An 18,104-nucleotide genomic window follows, 5' to 3' on the forward strand; every position below is an offset into this window, starting at 1 on the left:
ACACACTCAATGATTCAGGAACAGCCTCTTCCCCTCTGTCATCAGATTTCTCAATGGTCATTGAACCCATGAACACTACCTCACTATTTATTTTCACGCACAATAGTAAGAAGGGTGTGTGTGTGTACGTGCACACTTTTTACTGTAATTTACAGTTTCTATTATGTATTACAATGTACTGCTGCCACTTGAAGCAACAATCTTTAAAGAGATATGCCAGTGATATCCCAAATCTGATTCTGATATATATATAGTACAGAATAACAGATTTTTGCATATTTAGGGAATCAAAGGATTGGTACATAAATCAGCACTAAGGTAAAACATTAACCTGACTCTTATTGGTGGAACAGCAGAAGTGGCTGAATGGCCTTTTTCTGCATCCATTCTAATGCATGATATCATTGCCAATATCAAGTAAACCTCCAACAGATTCACTCTTGAATAACTGCATCCTGGCCAGCTGTTAGATGGCTTTTGTCACTTTTGGAACATACCCCACGTCAGATCAAGAGAAGGAAGAGAAGGGATATACACTTAACGGCCACTTTATTAGCTACGAGAGTGGAACCTGATGTGGTCTTTTACTGCTGTAGCCCATCCACTAGTTTGATACGTAGTGCGTTCAGAGAGTCCTGGGGAGGTGGGGGCGCGGTGGGTGAATACTTTTCATTGGCACTGTAACTGGATTACACTCATTCGCAATCTTACCCCTTTTCAAGTAGCAGGTGGGCTACCTCAGTGTGTCCATTCCTGCTGGCATACATCAAAGCAGTCCAGCCCTTCTCATCCACTTCATCAACAAGAGACACAGAGCAAGTTAGCAGAGTGGCTAATTTTGCTGCATCTCCTTTAGCAGCAATCTCGTGGAACCGAGCAACCATTTCTTTCTTTACAGTGTTTCCAGAACTCGCCATCTTCGCGTTATCTGATCTGGAAACAATGCGAAAATTAGATTCAATGTGGATAATGGTGCACATGAGGAATTAATGTAAGAGATATTGGATTATAAATACTGAACTTACCAACCTGTATACTTAGATCAAGATTCAAAGTATATTTATTATCAAAGATTGCGATTGGCTTGCTCACAGGCAGCCACAAAGCAAGAAATCCAAAGAACCCAATTAAAAAAAGAGCATTCCACAGCGCAGAAAAAGAAGGGAAAATAAAAACATGCCTAAATCATGCAAACAACAGCATTCCAAAACCAGACTGAATCCTTAGATCTGCTCCCCGGAGCAGCCAGCATAGGCCCAAGCCTCGATCTCAGTTCACTATATTAATGGGGCAAAAACACAGCCGCCAGAGCAACTCACAGCCTCGGTGCATCAGAGAGAGGAATGAACATCAGGAGAATGAGTGAAATCAGCCTGACCCTCGCCTGTGGTCCCAACATTCGGGCTTTCCAGACTATCAGGACTGGCGTTGAACTTGTCCAAGCATCAGGCAGTGCCTTGCTCTAGACTCTGGATCTCGGTGCAGTGACACGCTTGGGTTGCCCAGCCCGAAGCCGTACTCGATCCCACCAACTCGGCTCAGCACTTGGAGCATTCCAACCTCAAACTTGGGTTAGGTGGAAGGGCACCAAACCCCTTCCGCATTGTCCCCTCTCTAAATCACTCACTTCAAGTCCAACAGCGATAGCAACTCTGCCTGTGACCTAGCCTTGAAGACGTAGCACTTCGGCTTTGCGATTCACACGCACGGCTCATCCTTCTAAACAGCTTTGTTTTCCGCTTGCTTCTTCATAGCTTGCTGTGAGAGTTCATCACAATTTACTTCAGAAAAAGCTGTAATGTTTTTAGTCGAATTTCTTGCCTTTTAAACCACCAGTGAGCTGTTCCACAAATTTGGCAGTGTCACCTTAAACCGGAAGCTTCAAGACAAACTTATTTTCTGAGGTTCATAGATTCAAAGTAGATTTATTATCAAAGTATTTATGCAGTATACGACTCTGAGATTTGTCCTCCCACAGACAGCCATGAAGCAAAGAAAGCCCTGGAGTATGTTCGAAGAGAAATATCTAACCCTCCCCCACCACCAAGCGCAAATGGCAAAAACAAAGTGGAAAAAACAGAAGGTAAAACAGCAACCCACAAAGTCATTGAAAAAGTCCAGGGGTACTCAGTTCAGTTCAATCTAGTGCTGTGTCATTTGTTATTTGCAAGCCACCCCGATCAAAATCGCAAAAAAGTTATGAGAAACAGAGAGAGGAAGATGCTTGAGGGCTGAATTCTCATTAGAAATACTCACCTTTGGTTTCACTGGCAGTTCACTCTCCTAGAACTCACCCACCCTTTCTTCTTTGAGCGTTCAAGAATTTCAGATGGTGTCGAGAGGACGTGCAGGAGTGAGATCTATCAGCTAGTTGAGTGGTGTTATAGCAACAATCTTGCACTCAGCATCAGGAAGACCAGAGAACGGATTGTGGACTTCAGAAAGAGTAAGATGAAGGAGCAGACATCAGTCCTTATAGGGGGATCAGAAATGAAGAGTGAGTTATTTCAGGCTTCTGGATGTCGATGTCTGTGAGGATCTAACCTGGACCCAACATATTGCTGCAGCTACAAAGAAGCATGGCAATGGCTATCTTTCATTAGGAGATTGAGAAGATTTGGTATATCTCCAAAACACTCAAAAATTTCTACAGCTGTACTGTGGAGAGCATTCTAACTGGCTGCATCACTGTCTGGTATGCTGTCTATAGCACTGGATCGAAGTAAGCTGCTTCGAGTTGTAAAGTTAGTCAGTTCCATCATGAGCACTAGACTCCATAGAATCCAGGACATCTTCAAAGATCGATGCCTCAAAAAGACGGCATCCATCATTAAGGATCCCTATCACTCAGGTCATGCTTTGTTCTCATAGTTACCATCAGGAAGGAGGTACAGAAACATGAAGGGACAGATTCATTGATTCAGGAACAGCTTCTTCCACACTGCCATCTCATTTCTGAATGGACATTGCCTCACTACTTTTTTATTTCTATTTTTGAAATACTTATTTAACTATTTAATATATACTGTACATACTCACTGTAATTCAGTTTTTTCTCTATTATTATACATTGCATTGTACTGCTGCCACAAAGACAACAAATTCCACGACATGCCAGTGATATTAAACCTGATTCTAATTCAATTAATATCCTGTACAATTCCAGCTTTTGTTTCAGTAACTGTCCTCAATGGGTGCTCTCCACATGGGACAGTTTAAACATTTTTTTAATTAAAAAATATAAAATGATTTTTACAATTTATATCTGCAACTTGTCAATGTCTACATCAAAGGCTTTATTAAAATACTTACAGGGCTCAATAAAAACATTTAAATATTTAAAGTTAAATATCTTATACCCTTACAGCAAGGCAATTTTGTCCTCATAATTCTTTGACTCTGCCGTACTGAAAATATTGATCGCAATTTAGGCTGCTCCACTATGTAGATCCCAAACAGTGTGATTCATTGCTGAATGGCTCCATCCTGCTTGCAAGTGCACCCCTGGTAAATGCTGCTCTGGGTTATTCCACTCTCAGCTAGGGCTCTGGCATGCTACACTTTTCCAGTGTAGAGGAGGCTATTGCACACACTGAATCCTCTCATTCTGCCTCATTTTATCTTGCGCAGTGCACTCCAAACACTTGTATCCTCTAAATCTTCCTTACTTCAACCCTAAATGCCAGACACCTTTCTTGAGACTTTGCTGCCCAGTTCTAAGTTTGCACACCTGGGGAAAAACCTCCAAAACAAGGGGTTCCCAACCATTTTTTATGCCATGGACCAATACCATCAAACAGCAGGTCTGCAGACCCAGGTTGGGAAACCCTGCCCTAGAACATCAACGCATTCAAGACCCTCCAGAATGTTTTCTCAATGAGCAATATTGTTCTGGCCTTGAAAGGCACAGTCCATTTTGTATGAATATCACTTCTTGTACATAAGCTGTTTTTTTAAAAATATAATTTCCTGCACGGATTAATTTGGATTTCAAGTTGAAGCAAACGGTGGAAAGTCATCCATCTCCATCCTCTCTTTATTTGCTATTGGAACAGCAATATTTTTTCACAAGCAAGATCTCATTAAAAACCCTGAAGGAACTTCAGTCTTGGTTATCTTTTGAGAAGGTCTTTTAACTCACTGCTTTGCTTTGAACACACGCACTGCTGGGTGAAAAGATAACTCATCTTCAAAGGCTTTGCCCACAGATTGGAGATGCATCTGAATGCCAAACACGACAATGTCAGCCTCCGACACAAGCAACATCGATTGCCAAGGCATGGAAGTGAGGTCAGAATGCAAAATGACTCTAATTTTATGCTCTCAGCTTCTGGTAACATGATTCAAAGAGAGATCGGCAACACAAGCGTGGGAAATCAGAATCCTATCATGGTCAACTAAACTGAAGCCGCATACCATCTTGGACAATGACTCCCATCTACTCCATAATGTACTGGTTAGGCACAGGAGTACATTCAGCCAGAGACTCATTCCACCAAAATGCAACCCTGAGCGTCATAGGAAGTCATTCCTGCCTGTGGCCATCAAACTTTACAACTCCTCCCTCGGAGTGTCAGACACCCTGAGCCAATAGGCTGGTCCTGGACTTATTTCCACTTGGCATGATTAACATTATTATTTAATTATTGATGGTTTTATATTGCTATATTTCTTCACTATTCTTGGTTGGTGCGGCTGTAACAAAACCCAATTTCCCTCGGGATCAATAAAATATGTCTGTCTGTCTGAAGTAGAAAATTCCATCATGAACCCTGATAAACAATGCCCTGTCCATAAGAAACCCCACTCCTTAATGAAAGGCAGAAGATTTGGAGGAAAACCGCATGCAGACCGAAGGCTAAAGGAGCACTCAATGTGTTTCAAATGCCATGCTTCAACAGCACTCCAAGCAAAAGACTGAATCTACCATACACTCAGTTGAGTTCAACAGTGATCAGCACTTTGTTCAGGGCCGACAGCTTGGGCTCCTACTGGTTCCAGCACACCCACGGCAGAGGGGAGTAAGCTGAGCATCCACCAGACAGAACTAATTCCTCATGCACAGGGCTATCCAGGAAATGCTTCCGAGGCAAATCCTGCTCTAAAACATGTCTAACCAATATCTACCCAAAAGTACATTCTCAGCAAAAAAAAAATAAAAGCATATGTGATATTGGCTGGTAAGAGCAGTATGTTTTTGGCAAAATCAACATTCTTTGACACAATCAGTATTCAAAGTTCTGGTTTCCCCTGTACATGCTAAAGACAAGTTCTGGAACATCAGAAGTTGTTGGAAGAAAAGCCAAGTGGATTTGTTGCAGAGTTAATATGGGGGGGAGATCTTCTTACCCCAGCTAATTCTCATTGAGTGCAACCACATTCCTAATCACAGTGATGAGATCCCAACTCCTGAAGCTGCACACCGTCATTCACATCTTAAAGGCATAGCAGACAAGATCCCCCCACTGGATTCTTCTGCTGAGATTTTTTTTTTCGCTTGGCAGATACACCATCCGTGTACATAAGGTACATGAACAGCACAACGGTCAGCAAAGCGCACCCTATGCCCAATGGCTGGCTCCTAGTGGGTGAAGTCAGACTCGATGGTGCCCATCTGCCCACTTAAGGCTGATGTCCTGGAGAATGGATGTCCCCCTCATCTGAGACCCCGTCAGAGTAGAATCTGTATGAAAGAGAATATCATAGGTAAGCAAACCAAACACCCTGACATGTTTATCTCTGCTCTGGGAAAGCATCAATGAAAGCCTTTACTGATGCTGCACACCCGAAGGTAACAGATACTGCTGGATATATTGAAGTTAGATTCACCCCGGGCAAGGCAACACTTGCTCCCATACCAGATTTCATGATATCAAGGCTTGCACTACGTGTTGCTGGTTCCTTAAGGTTGTTATTGCTGGGGGGAGGGGTGGTAGTGGGGACAATCTCCCACTGCCTATTAAATGCCCTCAATGGTGTGTTTCTCAAATAGCCTCTGACAACCAAGACCAGCTCCTGGCCTTCACATGTGGCTTAGCTACTAAGCCCAGAGGAACCATTTCTATTGACAGGAGAAGGGCCAAAGACAGGATATTGGCGCCTTAAAACTAGTCGCTCTGTGGTTGGTAGCTCAACTAAAAGGTAAACTTTGATATCAAATCTCGGCTGCCTTGCAGCTATACCCACTCATGGGGAAGGCTCCAGGAGTAAACCCCGAGGGAAAAATCCAGAACTGCAGTCCTACATTGAGTTCAATGCTGACTGGCAACTCCTGCGATGCTGCTGGTACCAAACTGATTCGGTCTCTGCCATTCCTTTGGGTTCGTCAGATGTGTGGAGAAGGGGAGCTTGCTCTCCATATTGTACTTTCCAGGTTTGTATATCTAGATAAGATGCAATATCCATGGTCAACCCTGACCAACAGAGGCCCTCACTCACTAAGTGCTGTTGTTCCAGTAATTGAGATGGCAGATATGTAACCAAAGAGCTGGACGTAGAACTAGATGATATCAAAGTCTTTACCAACCAGCAAGGTTGTGCTCAGTTAAATATTTAATGAAACCAGGAGATTCTATGTTTATGTGCATCATAGGATCTGACGAATCAGACCATCAACCCAGAAGAGCCAATGGAACTATGTCAAACTGGTTAACCATGCCACAAGAGGGCTTCAAGTAGATGGGCTCACTCTCTCCTCATGGTTAACTGGCCCAGCTTTTCTTGCTGATCTCCACCAGCAATATCATCGAGGCCGGTATTTTTGATGTGAGAATAGTTAATGACTGTTTCAAGACCACCCTGTAAGACTATCCTTCCTTTACCAAAGACTTAGTGAAATGATCTTTTGACTTTAGTTTCAATAGTGAAGCTTGACATCCTATGGATGCCAGGCAGGGAGTGTTCTGACCTCCAGAGGCACAGTTTATTTTGTATGAACATCGCTTCCCGTATGCAAACTATTTTTATATCATTTCCTGTGCAGGGTAATTTGGATTTCAACTTGAAACACGTGGAGGAAAGACATCCATCTCCATCCTCTCTTTATCTGCACTTTAAACAGCAAAATCTTTTCATGAATAAGATCTCATTAAAAACCCTGAAGGAAGCTTCTGCTTCAGGTGATTTTTGGAAGGTGTTTAAGTCACTGCATAGCTTTGTACATATACACTACGAAGGCAGCAGACATATAATTTCTCGTCGATCTAAAGACCAGAGAATACAAACTCAATTTTTTTCTCATTCCAGGAAAAAAAATCCAGTGAACTATCAAGCACAAATCCAGTGACTGAAAGGAAGTCACAATTTACCTCTGTATCGACCATAGCCAGAATATTGTGTCCACTCTTGGATATCGTACTTTCAGAAAGGTGTGAGGATGTTATAAAGTATACAGAAAGGATTTACCAGAATTATTTCAGAGATGAGGGACTTCGGTTACATGAGTGGCTGAAGATGCTCAGGTTGTTCTCCATGGAGCAGATGAGACCGAACAGGGTAACACAGAGACTAATCATTTTATTTGGACATTCTATGAGGTGGAGGATGATGCAAGTTTTTAAAATCCTAAAGGAAACTGCTTGAGATGCTTTTATGCACTTTTTGAAACTGATAAAATTCTATGAAGACTCAAATGCTCCATTCAGTAATCAGCATAAGAATATTAGGCATGACATTGGTTATTTGTCATAATTATTCACAAAGTTAGTCTTCAATTGCAAGGAAATGACATGAATTTTAACAAAGGCAAATCATTGGTCTCCACATTTCTGTCCAAGTAAACCCTATTTAACTGCAACATAGACTATTGCTACCTTTTCAAATTTGAGTCTCTTTGAGTTGAAAGAGAAAAAAAAGAGTATCAGATGATCTTCGTGCACACTGTGCCCACCTGGGTGAGCTACATAAGGACATGTCAGAGAAATTTCAGGATCTTCTCTTGATCCAAATTCCAGATTGGGTAATAAATCTACTAACGAACATTTATAGTGAGGAATTTACAGGAAGAATGGAAGAACAACTGATCTCACTACAAGCTGATATCAAGCTGTTATGGGAAAAAGGTCAAGATGTTCTTTATTGCCTTTCCAGCATACGTAGAGCGTGCAGTTTCAGTGAAGTCGCCTAACTTTTTTCAAAGCCGCAAAGCAGACTGCAAATTACTAAACGTGGCTATCTGAGACTCCTTCTGACTGACATGTAGCCTAAATCATTGCACCAAGTCCATCCATCTCATTAAAAGGTGAAAAAGCAATGAAGGAGGGAACAGTTGGGAGTATTAGCATGCTCTAAAGCTGTTGATTAAAATTGTTTTTATTGTAATTAGATAAATAACTTTATTTGTATCTTTCAGCAAATTTGAACAACTTTTGCAATTATTTATATATTTTCTTTCACCGTGCATCGTAAATCAGAATCCTTTCTAGTTTTTATGTAATGCCCGGAAAGAGTTGGGGATGTGTTCTGGGATCCAAGTGGCGCTAACTCAAAAAAGTTTGGGAGGGAACCGCTGTTCTAGATGCACCGCCAGGGCTCCTTGTGAAAGCAGCACCCTTGGGTGGCGGCACATGAATGCCAACAGTCTGAAAGGCTTTAAGGAATGTAACAGATCACAATTTAAAGCATTTACTACGAATGCAAGAATAAAAAGCCATGCATAGTTTATTCTTGTAAATAGTTTGTTTCATCAGGAATAACATTTTGATATAAAGACATGGCATTTTAAAGTAAGCTAATACTTAATAGAGATGGGGGAAGCCAAGCCTGTACTGCCCCTTCCACTGATCTGGTAAAAACTCAATGGCCCAAACCACACTCACAAATTTCTACAGATATACCGTGGAGAGCATTCTAGCTGGCTGCATCACTGTCTGGTATGGAGGGGGGGGGGGTGGTCTACTGCACAGGATCGAAATAAGCTGCAGAGAGTTGTAAAATTAGTCAGTTCCTCATGGTCACTATCCTCTGTCGTATCCAGGACATCTTCAAAGATCAATACTTCAAAAGTTGGCATCTGTCATTAAGGATCCCCATCATCCTGGGCATGCCCTTTTCTCACTGCTACCATCAGGTAGGAGGTACAGGAACCTGAAGGCACACACTCAGTGATTCAGGAACAGCTTCTTTCCCTCTGTCATCCATTTTCTGAATGGACATTGAATCCATGGACACCACCTCATTACTTCCAAATACAAAATATTTTGTACTACTTATTTAATTATATATATACACACACACACTGTAAATTCAATTTTTTTCTCTATTATGTACTGCAACATACTGCCATGAAGACACCAAATTTTACAACATATGCCAGTGATGTTAAACCTGAGTCTGATCAATGCTGCTTTCTTTCTGTGATTTAACAGCGTTAAGAATTTAAAAAACTGCCTGTGTCCCCTCTACTGCCCACCCTACCTTTTTCATTGTGGTATCATACTGACATGTTCCAAATGCTCAGTTTAGAAAAGAACCTTCACCTGCTTATACGAATTGTTAATCTGAAACACCTTGTCAGCGACCAGGGATTTTTGGCCAGAATCCTGTGTTCTTTGCTCCGCAGATGCTGCCTGAACTGTCAACTGTTTTCAGCATTTTCGATTTATGTTTCAGACTTCCAACAACTCTACTATTTCCCCTTTTAGCAAATCACTCACTGCCTTGAAGTTGCCTCTGCTTCCTCCTGCAAGAGTCAGGTGGAAAGGCCAAGGATGGTTTATTTTATGCAGAAACAATCAATGCTGCCTGCTGAGAGGCTGAACAGAGGTGAAACATAGCGTGCAATAAAGCAATTTAAACCAACATATCCGATTCCTTACTTGACTGAGTGGAATAAAAACTTGAAATCCTGCCCAGACATTTACATTCAAAAGCAAACCCATATCTGCTTTATACAGGCAAAGCCATGGGACGCCCGGCATGAGATTACTAACGTTAGTTACCATCTCAACAAGTTGGTTAGCAACCCTGAGAACTACAGGGTCAAGCGTATACAAAGACCTGTCAATACTTATGCTGAAATGGGTGCTGGTTGGGTAAACGGAATGCAATTCCTGCCGTCTATCGACGGAAATCAGGCATAATTCTTACCGTCTGCATTCGCACCACCTACGCCTCCCGGCCTGCGGCGGATACAGGCCGATTTAAGGTGGTTATTGACCACCCCCTTTCTAAACCGAAGCCAGCTGGCAGTCGGCTGTCCGACCGAGGTTCAAGGACTCGGCTGCAGGGAGGAAGGGACTCGGTTTGCGTCTGAATCGGGCGGCCGGTCCGCAACCCAACATTTCAGGGCACCATTACCTACTGAAGGCGGATATAATCCTGGCATCTAAAATATACTGATTTACGCCTCCTGCTTCGTTAGTCGCAGCAATTGTGACTCCTACCATTGTACTTCCTCGTTGGCTCAACTGAGAGTCACGGCACCTCCCACCGGCGCCGTGGGGCCACTCCGATCTGGATCGGATTAATTTTTATTTATCGCACGTACATCCCATAAGACATCGTTAGCGCCAACAACCAACACGCCCAAGAACGAGCTGGGAGCAACCTGCATAGGTCGCCACTCACGCCCGGCAGAACAATACCAACGGCAGTGACACGGAACGAAATAGCAACAGCACAACTAGGCCAGTCCATCCCGCCCGCTTGGGTCGTGGTGTCATTGCCTAATACCCCTTTCCATATCTTAACTCACTTCTCATTCATATTTGTTTAGAAGTTACATAGGATTAGCCTACAGACTGCAATTTCTAGATAGCTGAAACACCACTTTCTGCATTTTTTCCCCTGTTGCCTCATTATGGGAAGGACATGGTGATGCACCATCAATAACTCACACTGAGACGTAAGGCGAGATATCGGCTTTTATTGACTGGAAGAAGGAACCAGGAGTGAGTGTCCATCATACTATATCCTGGAGACTGAGGCCGAGCGTCAGGCCTCAGATCGCCTTTATACCAGGGTGTGTGGGAGGAGCCACAGGAGCAGTCAGCGGGGGGGACGTGTCCAGAAATGTATATGTAGTTCACCACACATGGAAGCTTTACAGAGCAGATCATGAGGTGAGGTTGAGAGAGCTAGTGCTTTTTTCCTTTGGAGCAGATGATGAGAGGAGTCTAAGATGATAAGAGGTCTAGCCAGCACATTTTCCTACGGTGGTAACAATTAATTTCAGAGGGCAACATTTTAACATGATTGGAGGAAAGTATAGGAGGATGTCAGAAGCTTTTCTCTACACAGAGAGGTAAATGCATGGAATACTCTACTGTGATTGGTGGTAGAAGCAGATCGATTAGAGCCTCTGTGATAGACACTTGGATGAAAGAAATGTGGTTGGCTGTATAAGAGGGAAGCATTAGGTTTATCTTGGAATAGGTTAAAAGTTCTGTGTTCTACGTTCTGCAGTGTCCTACGCTCATGGGACTGCACACTAGTGCGGAAAAATGACAGACTCTCTCTGTCACGGTAAGTGCTACCAACGGCTTGACCCCAGGAGCAGGGGAACGACAGACTCCCCATGAAGAGACAGAAACAAGAGATTAGACATGGGAATACCAACAAAACATTGGGGGCACGACCGAACGGCACTGCAAGCTAAGTTATTCTCCCAAACACACAGTAGGACTCCGCTTGCAAAGCACAAAGAGAGTTCCCTTGAAACAACAGAATGCGGGAAACTCGCCAGTCACAATTAACTTGACAAGATTAAACCGAAAGCAGCAGGGCTAGGCAGCTCTGACTATTAGTGAACGCAGGGGCTCAAGAAACCCAGAAGCTCAAAGCTCTATGGCAAGCCACGGAGGCCCTCAGGGCTCAGAGCAGATATGGAACAGTCTGTCTGCGAAGCATTCAAACAAAAACCTGTTGTGTCTCGGTATATGTGACAATAATAAAACTATTACCAGTTTTTCTAGAGAAAGGACTGTCAGAGCCAGAGCCCTGATGAGGAAGAGTGCAGGAACTAGGTCCCCTGCAAACTGACAGACCACAGGAAGGCTCCTCTTAAATTTTCCAAATGTTACAAAGTAGCCTGGATTATTGTGTCCAACTCACTGAGCAGCTATACAAATGAATATCCCAAATGAGGTGCCAGTCTTTGAGATCCAAGTGTATTTAATGTCATTTCCAGTACGAAAATGTAAAGGAGAACAAAATAGTTGTTACTCTAGATCCAATGCAGCAGAAAAAAATCATAATAAGGTAATGAGCACAATAATAATAAAAACACAATAAATATAAATACACAAGATGGGTTATATACATAGACTGATTGTATGCCATAACGTGAAGATAGGCACAGGAGTGTTTGTACATAAGATGACTCTGACAAATGATAAAGTAGTGGTGGTGGGGGGTGTGGAGGGGTAGGTTTGTTGCTGGAGGTGTTGATCGGCCTTCCTGTTTAGGGAAGTAACTATTTTTGAGCCTGGTGGTACTGGTGTAGATGCTAAGTGGTTACCTCCCTAACTGGCAGGGAAGAAACAGTCCATAAGCAGGATGGGCGGGTCCTTCATGATGTTACTGGTCCATTCCTGGCATTTTTCTGTATATATGTCCTTGATGGAGGGTAGGCCGGTGCTGGTTATGTGTTGGGTAATTTTAACCACACATTGTAAAGCCTTCCTTTCTGCCGCAGAGCATTTTCCATACCATGCAGTGATGCAGCTGGTCAGGAAGCTCTCCACTGGGCATCGGTAGAATGACGTGTGTATGGCTGTGCATGGCCAGCTCTCCTCAGCCTCCTCAGAAAACAGAGGCATTGGTGAGCTTCCCTGCTTGTGTAAAATGTGTTCCTGGTCCATGAGAGGTTGTGCAAGATGTTCACTCCCAGGAGGAGTTTGAAACTGTTCACAGTTTCCACTGCTGTGCCACCGTTGTAATGAGTGGTGTGATCTAACTTGCAGCAATGGCTGCAGATTTGCAGTTGCGGGTATTAGCCAGTGCTTGGGTTGGCCACAAGTGGGGACCATAAGAAAACGCATTCTGATTGATTCTGCTTCATGACATAAAAGCAAAGTATTGAAAGTGCTTGAAATATAAAATAAAAACAGAAAAAAAGCTTGCTAGAAATATTTGGTCAATTCCCACGTGTCAATTGTTTTTGGCATTTTATATTTATCTGTAAATTCATTTGAAGGCAGCAGTAGTAAAATGCCTTGGGAATCGATATAAACCTAGGCAAGCATGATAACATTATTACCACTCATACCATTTTTCCTTGGTCTCAACACTGCCATAAAATTAAGTTTATACTGGTAAGATGATCGCAGCATTAGAGAGCAGTAAAAATCTCATTGTGCAAGTATATTGAATTTCCCTGTTGTTATTGCCTTCATACAGTACACTAACTTCTCAAAGGCCTGATGTTGTAAATGAGCAAAAACTTGTTTTAATTATATTGGAACGCTTAAGCATGCTCCAGCATATTGAGGCTCAAGACTTACAAGGAAGGTGTACAAGATGATAAGAGGCATCGATTGAGTGCACAGCCAGAAACTTTTTTTCCCAAGGTAGAAATGGCAAAAACGAGGGATAATGTCAAAGATATGTGCTTTTTTTTTACATAGAGGCACAAGAAACTGTGCAGATATAGGCAATCCCAAGCAACACACACAGAGCTCTGGAGGAACTGGGCAGGTCAGGCAGGATCTATGAAAAGGAAAGGAAGTGATGCCGTATTAGGGCTGAGACCCTTCATCAGGAAATTTTACTCAGACGGGTTGGCGTGTGGAATGCGTTGCAGGGAGTGGTCTTGGAGGCAGATATATTAGGGACATTGAAGAGACTTTTAGATAGGTACATGGATGAAAGCACAATAGACTGCTCTGTGGGAGGGAAGGGATAGATTGATCTTGGAGTAGGTTAAAGGGTTGGCACAACATTGTGGGCTGAAGGGCCTGTCCTGTGCTGTACTCTTCTATCTTCTAAGTAAAATGTACAAAAGAAATATCATGAGCCGGTTCCAACATCTGATTAGGAATGTCCCCTCAAAGTTGCTTGTCAGTCTCTCTTTATTTTGCTCCCATGTGTACCCAAGTTGTCCACATCCTGCTTTCATTACTTACAGGGAACAAAACCAGGAATACTGTGGCTGTGACTCTATTTCAGCTATCATACCTGTGGTAATTCTGCATGGCTTCAAAGTGGTTTCGTACTTCTGAAGTGATTTGTTTGGTGGAAATTAAGACCAAAGTTGGTTTGAATTGCAGGATTGTGGGTAGAATGGTGATATTTTCAGTCTCAGACTGCTGTCAGCCTGGAATTATTTCACCTCTTTCACTGTTTTCATCCCATCAAGATATGGAGCAGAATTCTTTTTTTTAACATCTGACATGTTAATGACTCGAGACACATAGGCAGGTAGCAGTTTGCTAAAAAAAATCAATTAGCTTGGAGGTTAGATGTGACAAGGAACAAACTTGTTTTATAGTCATCACCAACGGCAATGAAAACTGCACAGGTCAACATCAGGAATTTCTCATGAGAAAACACTGGACTAGAGGGCAAACTAGTCAGAGACTAGCAGACATTTGTTGAGACGAGAAGGGAGGCGAACCAGCTTTGGAGTGAATCATATATTGTTCAGCACTAGTTCTAACTCTGTTCCTTTCCCCTTAGGAATTGATGCCATTATTGTCAACCAGCAGTTGTAGGTGACAAACAGTAAGCCATTGATGTTGCACATTAACAGCCTACTGCCTACCAACTGCTCATCGGAAGTCTGAATACTCATAGATGATAGTTATTTTTCAAGACCATCAGGAGATCGTTAACTTCTCTCTTGCAGCACATTGCATCTTAAATTTCAAATCCAGTTTGCCTTGAACAGAACTGGCAACATAAGTTATTAAGCGATTTCATGACCAGGATTTTAATCTTGCAGTCTTTCTTCACTCTGATCTTTTGTCAATTTTGCCAGCCCTGGGACATTTTCGTCTTCCATTACCTCCTAGACATTTCACTTATTTTCTGTTCAAGTTATTGTCGATTTACAGATAAATAAACTCAATGACCCAACTTAAAATCTATTATTATTAATAAATTAAAATCAGGAATATATTATAAATATAGTTTCTTCTTATTATTTATAATATATTTTATGTATTGCACTGTATTGCTACAGTAAAACAACAAATTTTTACATCATATATCAATGATAATAAACTTGACTTCAAACTCCACTGTGGCAACCTCCCCCCACTTTTTTATTCTGGCATCTTCCCCCTTCCTTTCTAGTCCCGAAGAAGGATCTCGGTCCAAAACATTGACTATTTATTCCTCTCCATAGATGCTGCCTGACCTGCTGAGTTCTTATAGCATTTTGTGTGCATTGCTGTGGAATTTAAGTGCAGTTAATAATCTGGGATCTAAAAAAAACAGCTAGCCTCATTAATAAGTGCACTATAAAAGCACTGAATTGTAGAAAAATCCATTTGGTTCACTAATGTTCTTCAGGGAAGGATATCTGCCAACATTACTTGGCCCAGGCCTACCTTTAGATCAAGGGTCATCCCAGGTGATTGTCTCTTAAGTGGCTTTTGATGTAGTTTATCAAGACCATAATTGTACCATTACATTCAAACAGAGCTGGAACAAAAGAGAATGGATCACCTTGTATTGACCTAGCACTGAATCCAGATCCAGCAAAGCTGCTCCACTCCCAGGTGACTATGCAAAGTCCTGCTCTCATCTGAGAACTGGTGTCCAAGGTGGGAAAGCTACACTGATTGAGCAGTAGCTTGACCAGACGTACTCATAGAATCTGTGTCAGACTTCTGTCATAATCCCTGGTTTGTCTTGCCTCACCAGCATGGCATTGGGAGCATTTAAAGGGTAGTAGGATCTTGTCCCCGTTACCACCCCTGGCTATAATGACCTTAAGCCTCTGACAACCAAGTGCAGCTCCTGGCCTTAACACGTGGCTCAGCTACTAAGCCCAGTGGAACCATTTTTACTGCCAGAAAAAGAGGCAAAGGCGGATTACTGGCTTCAGGCAGATGGGGCTCGTAGTCATATTTGGCAGCTCACCTAGGGGAAGAAAAACTGATCCCAACCCGCTGCTGCCTTGTGGCTGTATCCATTCATAGGGAAGGCTTCAGGAGTAAACCCTGAGGGGAAAGTCTGGAGCTTGAGTCCCTAAGGCAGTCCTACATTAAGTCCAACATTGACTGGCAACTCCTGTAATGCTTCTGGTACCAAACTGTATCAGTCTCTGCTGTTTCTTTGGTGCATGGAGAGGGGGAGCTTGCTACATGGGTAACAACTTGCTCTCCATATTGTAAGGCTTGTTTGTGTATTAGACAGCTAGGATGCAATATGCATTGTCAATTCTAAACAATGGAGGCCCTCACTTTCTCACCAAAAGGGCAGAATCACATCAACCATGGGCCATGAAACCACCTCCTGATTACCACTCAACAGTTCTCCTTTCATCGATGAATCAGTGGTCCTCAATACCGGACAACAGGAGAAACACTAGGAATAGCTTGGACATGGAATAGACATTGTGTGGAAGACTTCAAAATCCAATATCCAACACAAAGGAAGGCTTGGTAGCAGCACCACAGACTTAATCAGAGGGCACAGCTACAAGATTTGGGTCTTTGCAGAAAGTGAGTGAATCACCTTGTGAAATGAATCTCATATCGGTTCACTCATTTATGCCAATGATTTTAGCTATTTCATCAATAACCTTCCTACTATCATAAGGTCAGTTGTTTGTTGATGATTATATAATTTTCCAATCCATTTGCCACTCCTTAGGAATTGAAATAGTTCCTGCCTGTGTGCAGCAAGATCCAGGCATAGGCTGGTAGATACAAAGGAACTTTCATGTGTTACGTATTCAGGTAACAATAAATATATGAGTTCGGCAAGGGTTTCTTATAACAAACAACACGTTTATTAAACACAGAAAACAAACCCCCCAAAAGTAAACAAACACTACCGTAACTGGAAACAGCTGCTGAGCAGCAGCCCAAACAGTTCTTAAAGTGATATTGCAAAAACAGTTCTTTAAAGTGGTATTGCCAAAAGTTCGATATGCTCACAGTCCATTTAAAAGGAGAGACTTTATAGGACGATTTAGGTTCTCTTTCACGTCGCTTGGCTTCGATCCCCGACGTCGAACTTCCCACGAAGAATTCACGAAACAGAACGGCTTAAAGGCACTGACCTTTCCTTCTCCACTACCTTCAATCCTTTCTGGTAAACCCAGGGATTAACATGAAGATAGTCAACAAAATCCTTCCAAATAAGGATCAAACAAAGGTCAGCCCCGATTCACCGTAGAAAGCGATTCTCCTCAATCTTTAACTTCCAACTTCCAATCTTCACTCTCCACTAATTTTGAACTAACAGAATCATAAAGAACCTGCTGGCAATGACCTTTTAAACTTTAGCATTAAATAAAAACTTCATCCTTCAGCTAAACTGCATCATCACTTAAAACACGCAGTGGCATGAAGTCAACCTGGCAAATCCAGCCACAAACTGCCCCTCCTCACAGGGTGGGGTCTACCTTTTATAACCTGTAAAAAAAACCCGTCACATGATCTCTACTGGCGGAAAAATGACATCACCACCATCACAAGACCATCACCTCAAGTCCAGTACAGCTTCAACCCCAGTCACATGACAAGGGCTCCACTGTCATGTGTCACGAGTACGTAACACCTCCCTCCAAAAAAAACATTTTTGGTCTGACAAGAACAAAAATTTTTAACAATTGCTTACAAGAAAAACAAAGGTATAAATTTTATAACATATACAATACACAACACCATCATATAACAGCTTATAACTCACAATACAGTAGGAGTGTTACAATTGAAAAAAAAACCACTCCATAAAAAAAGTACAGTGTACATTCAACATCGAGATAGACAATCAGCAACCACATTATCTTTACCTTTAATATGAGTCATCACAATATTGTACTCTTGTAACATCAAACTCCAATTTAATAATCTTCTGTTTTTGTTTTTCATCTTACTCAAGAAAACTAACGGATTATGATCAGTGTAAACAATAAGTGGTTTTTGAGTTGTACTAACATATACCTCAAAATATTCCAAAGCTAAAACAAGAGATAACAATTCTTTCTC

General features: G+C 42.2%; 1 protein-coding gene across 9 annotated transcripts in view; it reads right to left on the bottom strand.

Annotated features, from left to right (window-relative positions):
• nudt12 (nudix (nucleoside diphosphate linked moiety X)-type motif 12) overlaps window positions 1-10,888 on the bottom strand; it is a 30,683-nt gene extending 19,795 nt beyond the window's left edge. The window contains exons 1-3 of one of the 9 annotated variants that reach the window (XM_059969482.1): window positions 10,087-10,290; window positions 5,561-5,683; window positions 712-933 (exon numbers count right to left, since the gene is read on the bottom strand). In XM_059969482.1, coding sequence (XP_059825465.1) covers window positions 712-917 — 206 coding nt within the window. In that variant the 5' untranslated portion in view covers window positions 918-933; window positions 5,561-5,683; window positions 10,087-10,290. The other 8 variants (XM_059969486.1, XM_059969487.1, XM_059969485.1 and 5 more) reach the window with 8 other exon arrangements.
• Between the last annotated feature and the right edge of the window lie 7,216 nt (window positions 10,889-18,104).

This window comes from Hypanus sabinus, chromosome 5 (genome assembly GCF_030144855.1).
Source record: "Hypanus sabinus isolate sHypSab1 chromosome 5, sHypSab1.hap1, whole genome shotgun sequence".
Taxonomy (NCBI): domain Eukaryota; kingdom Metazoa; phylum Chordata; class Chondrichthyes; order Myliobatiformes; family Dasyatidae; genus Hypanus; species Hypanus sabinus.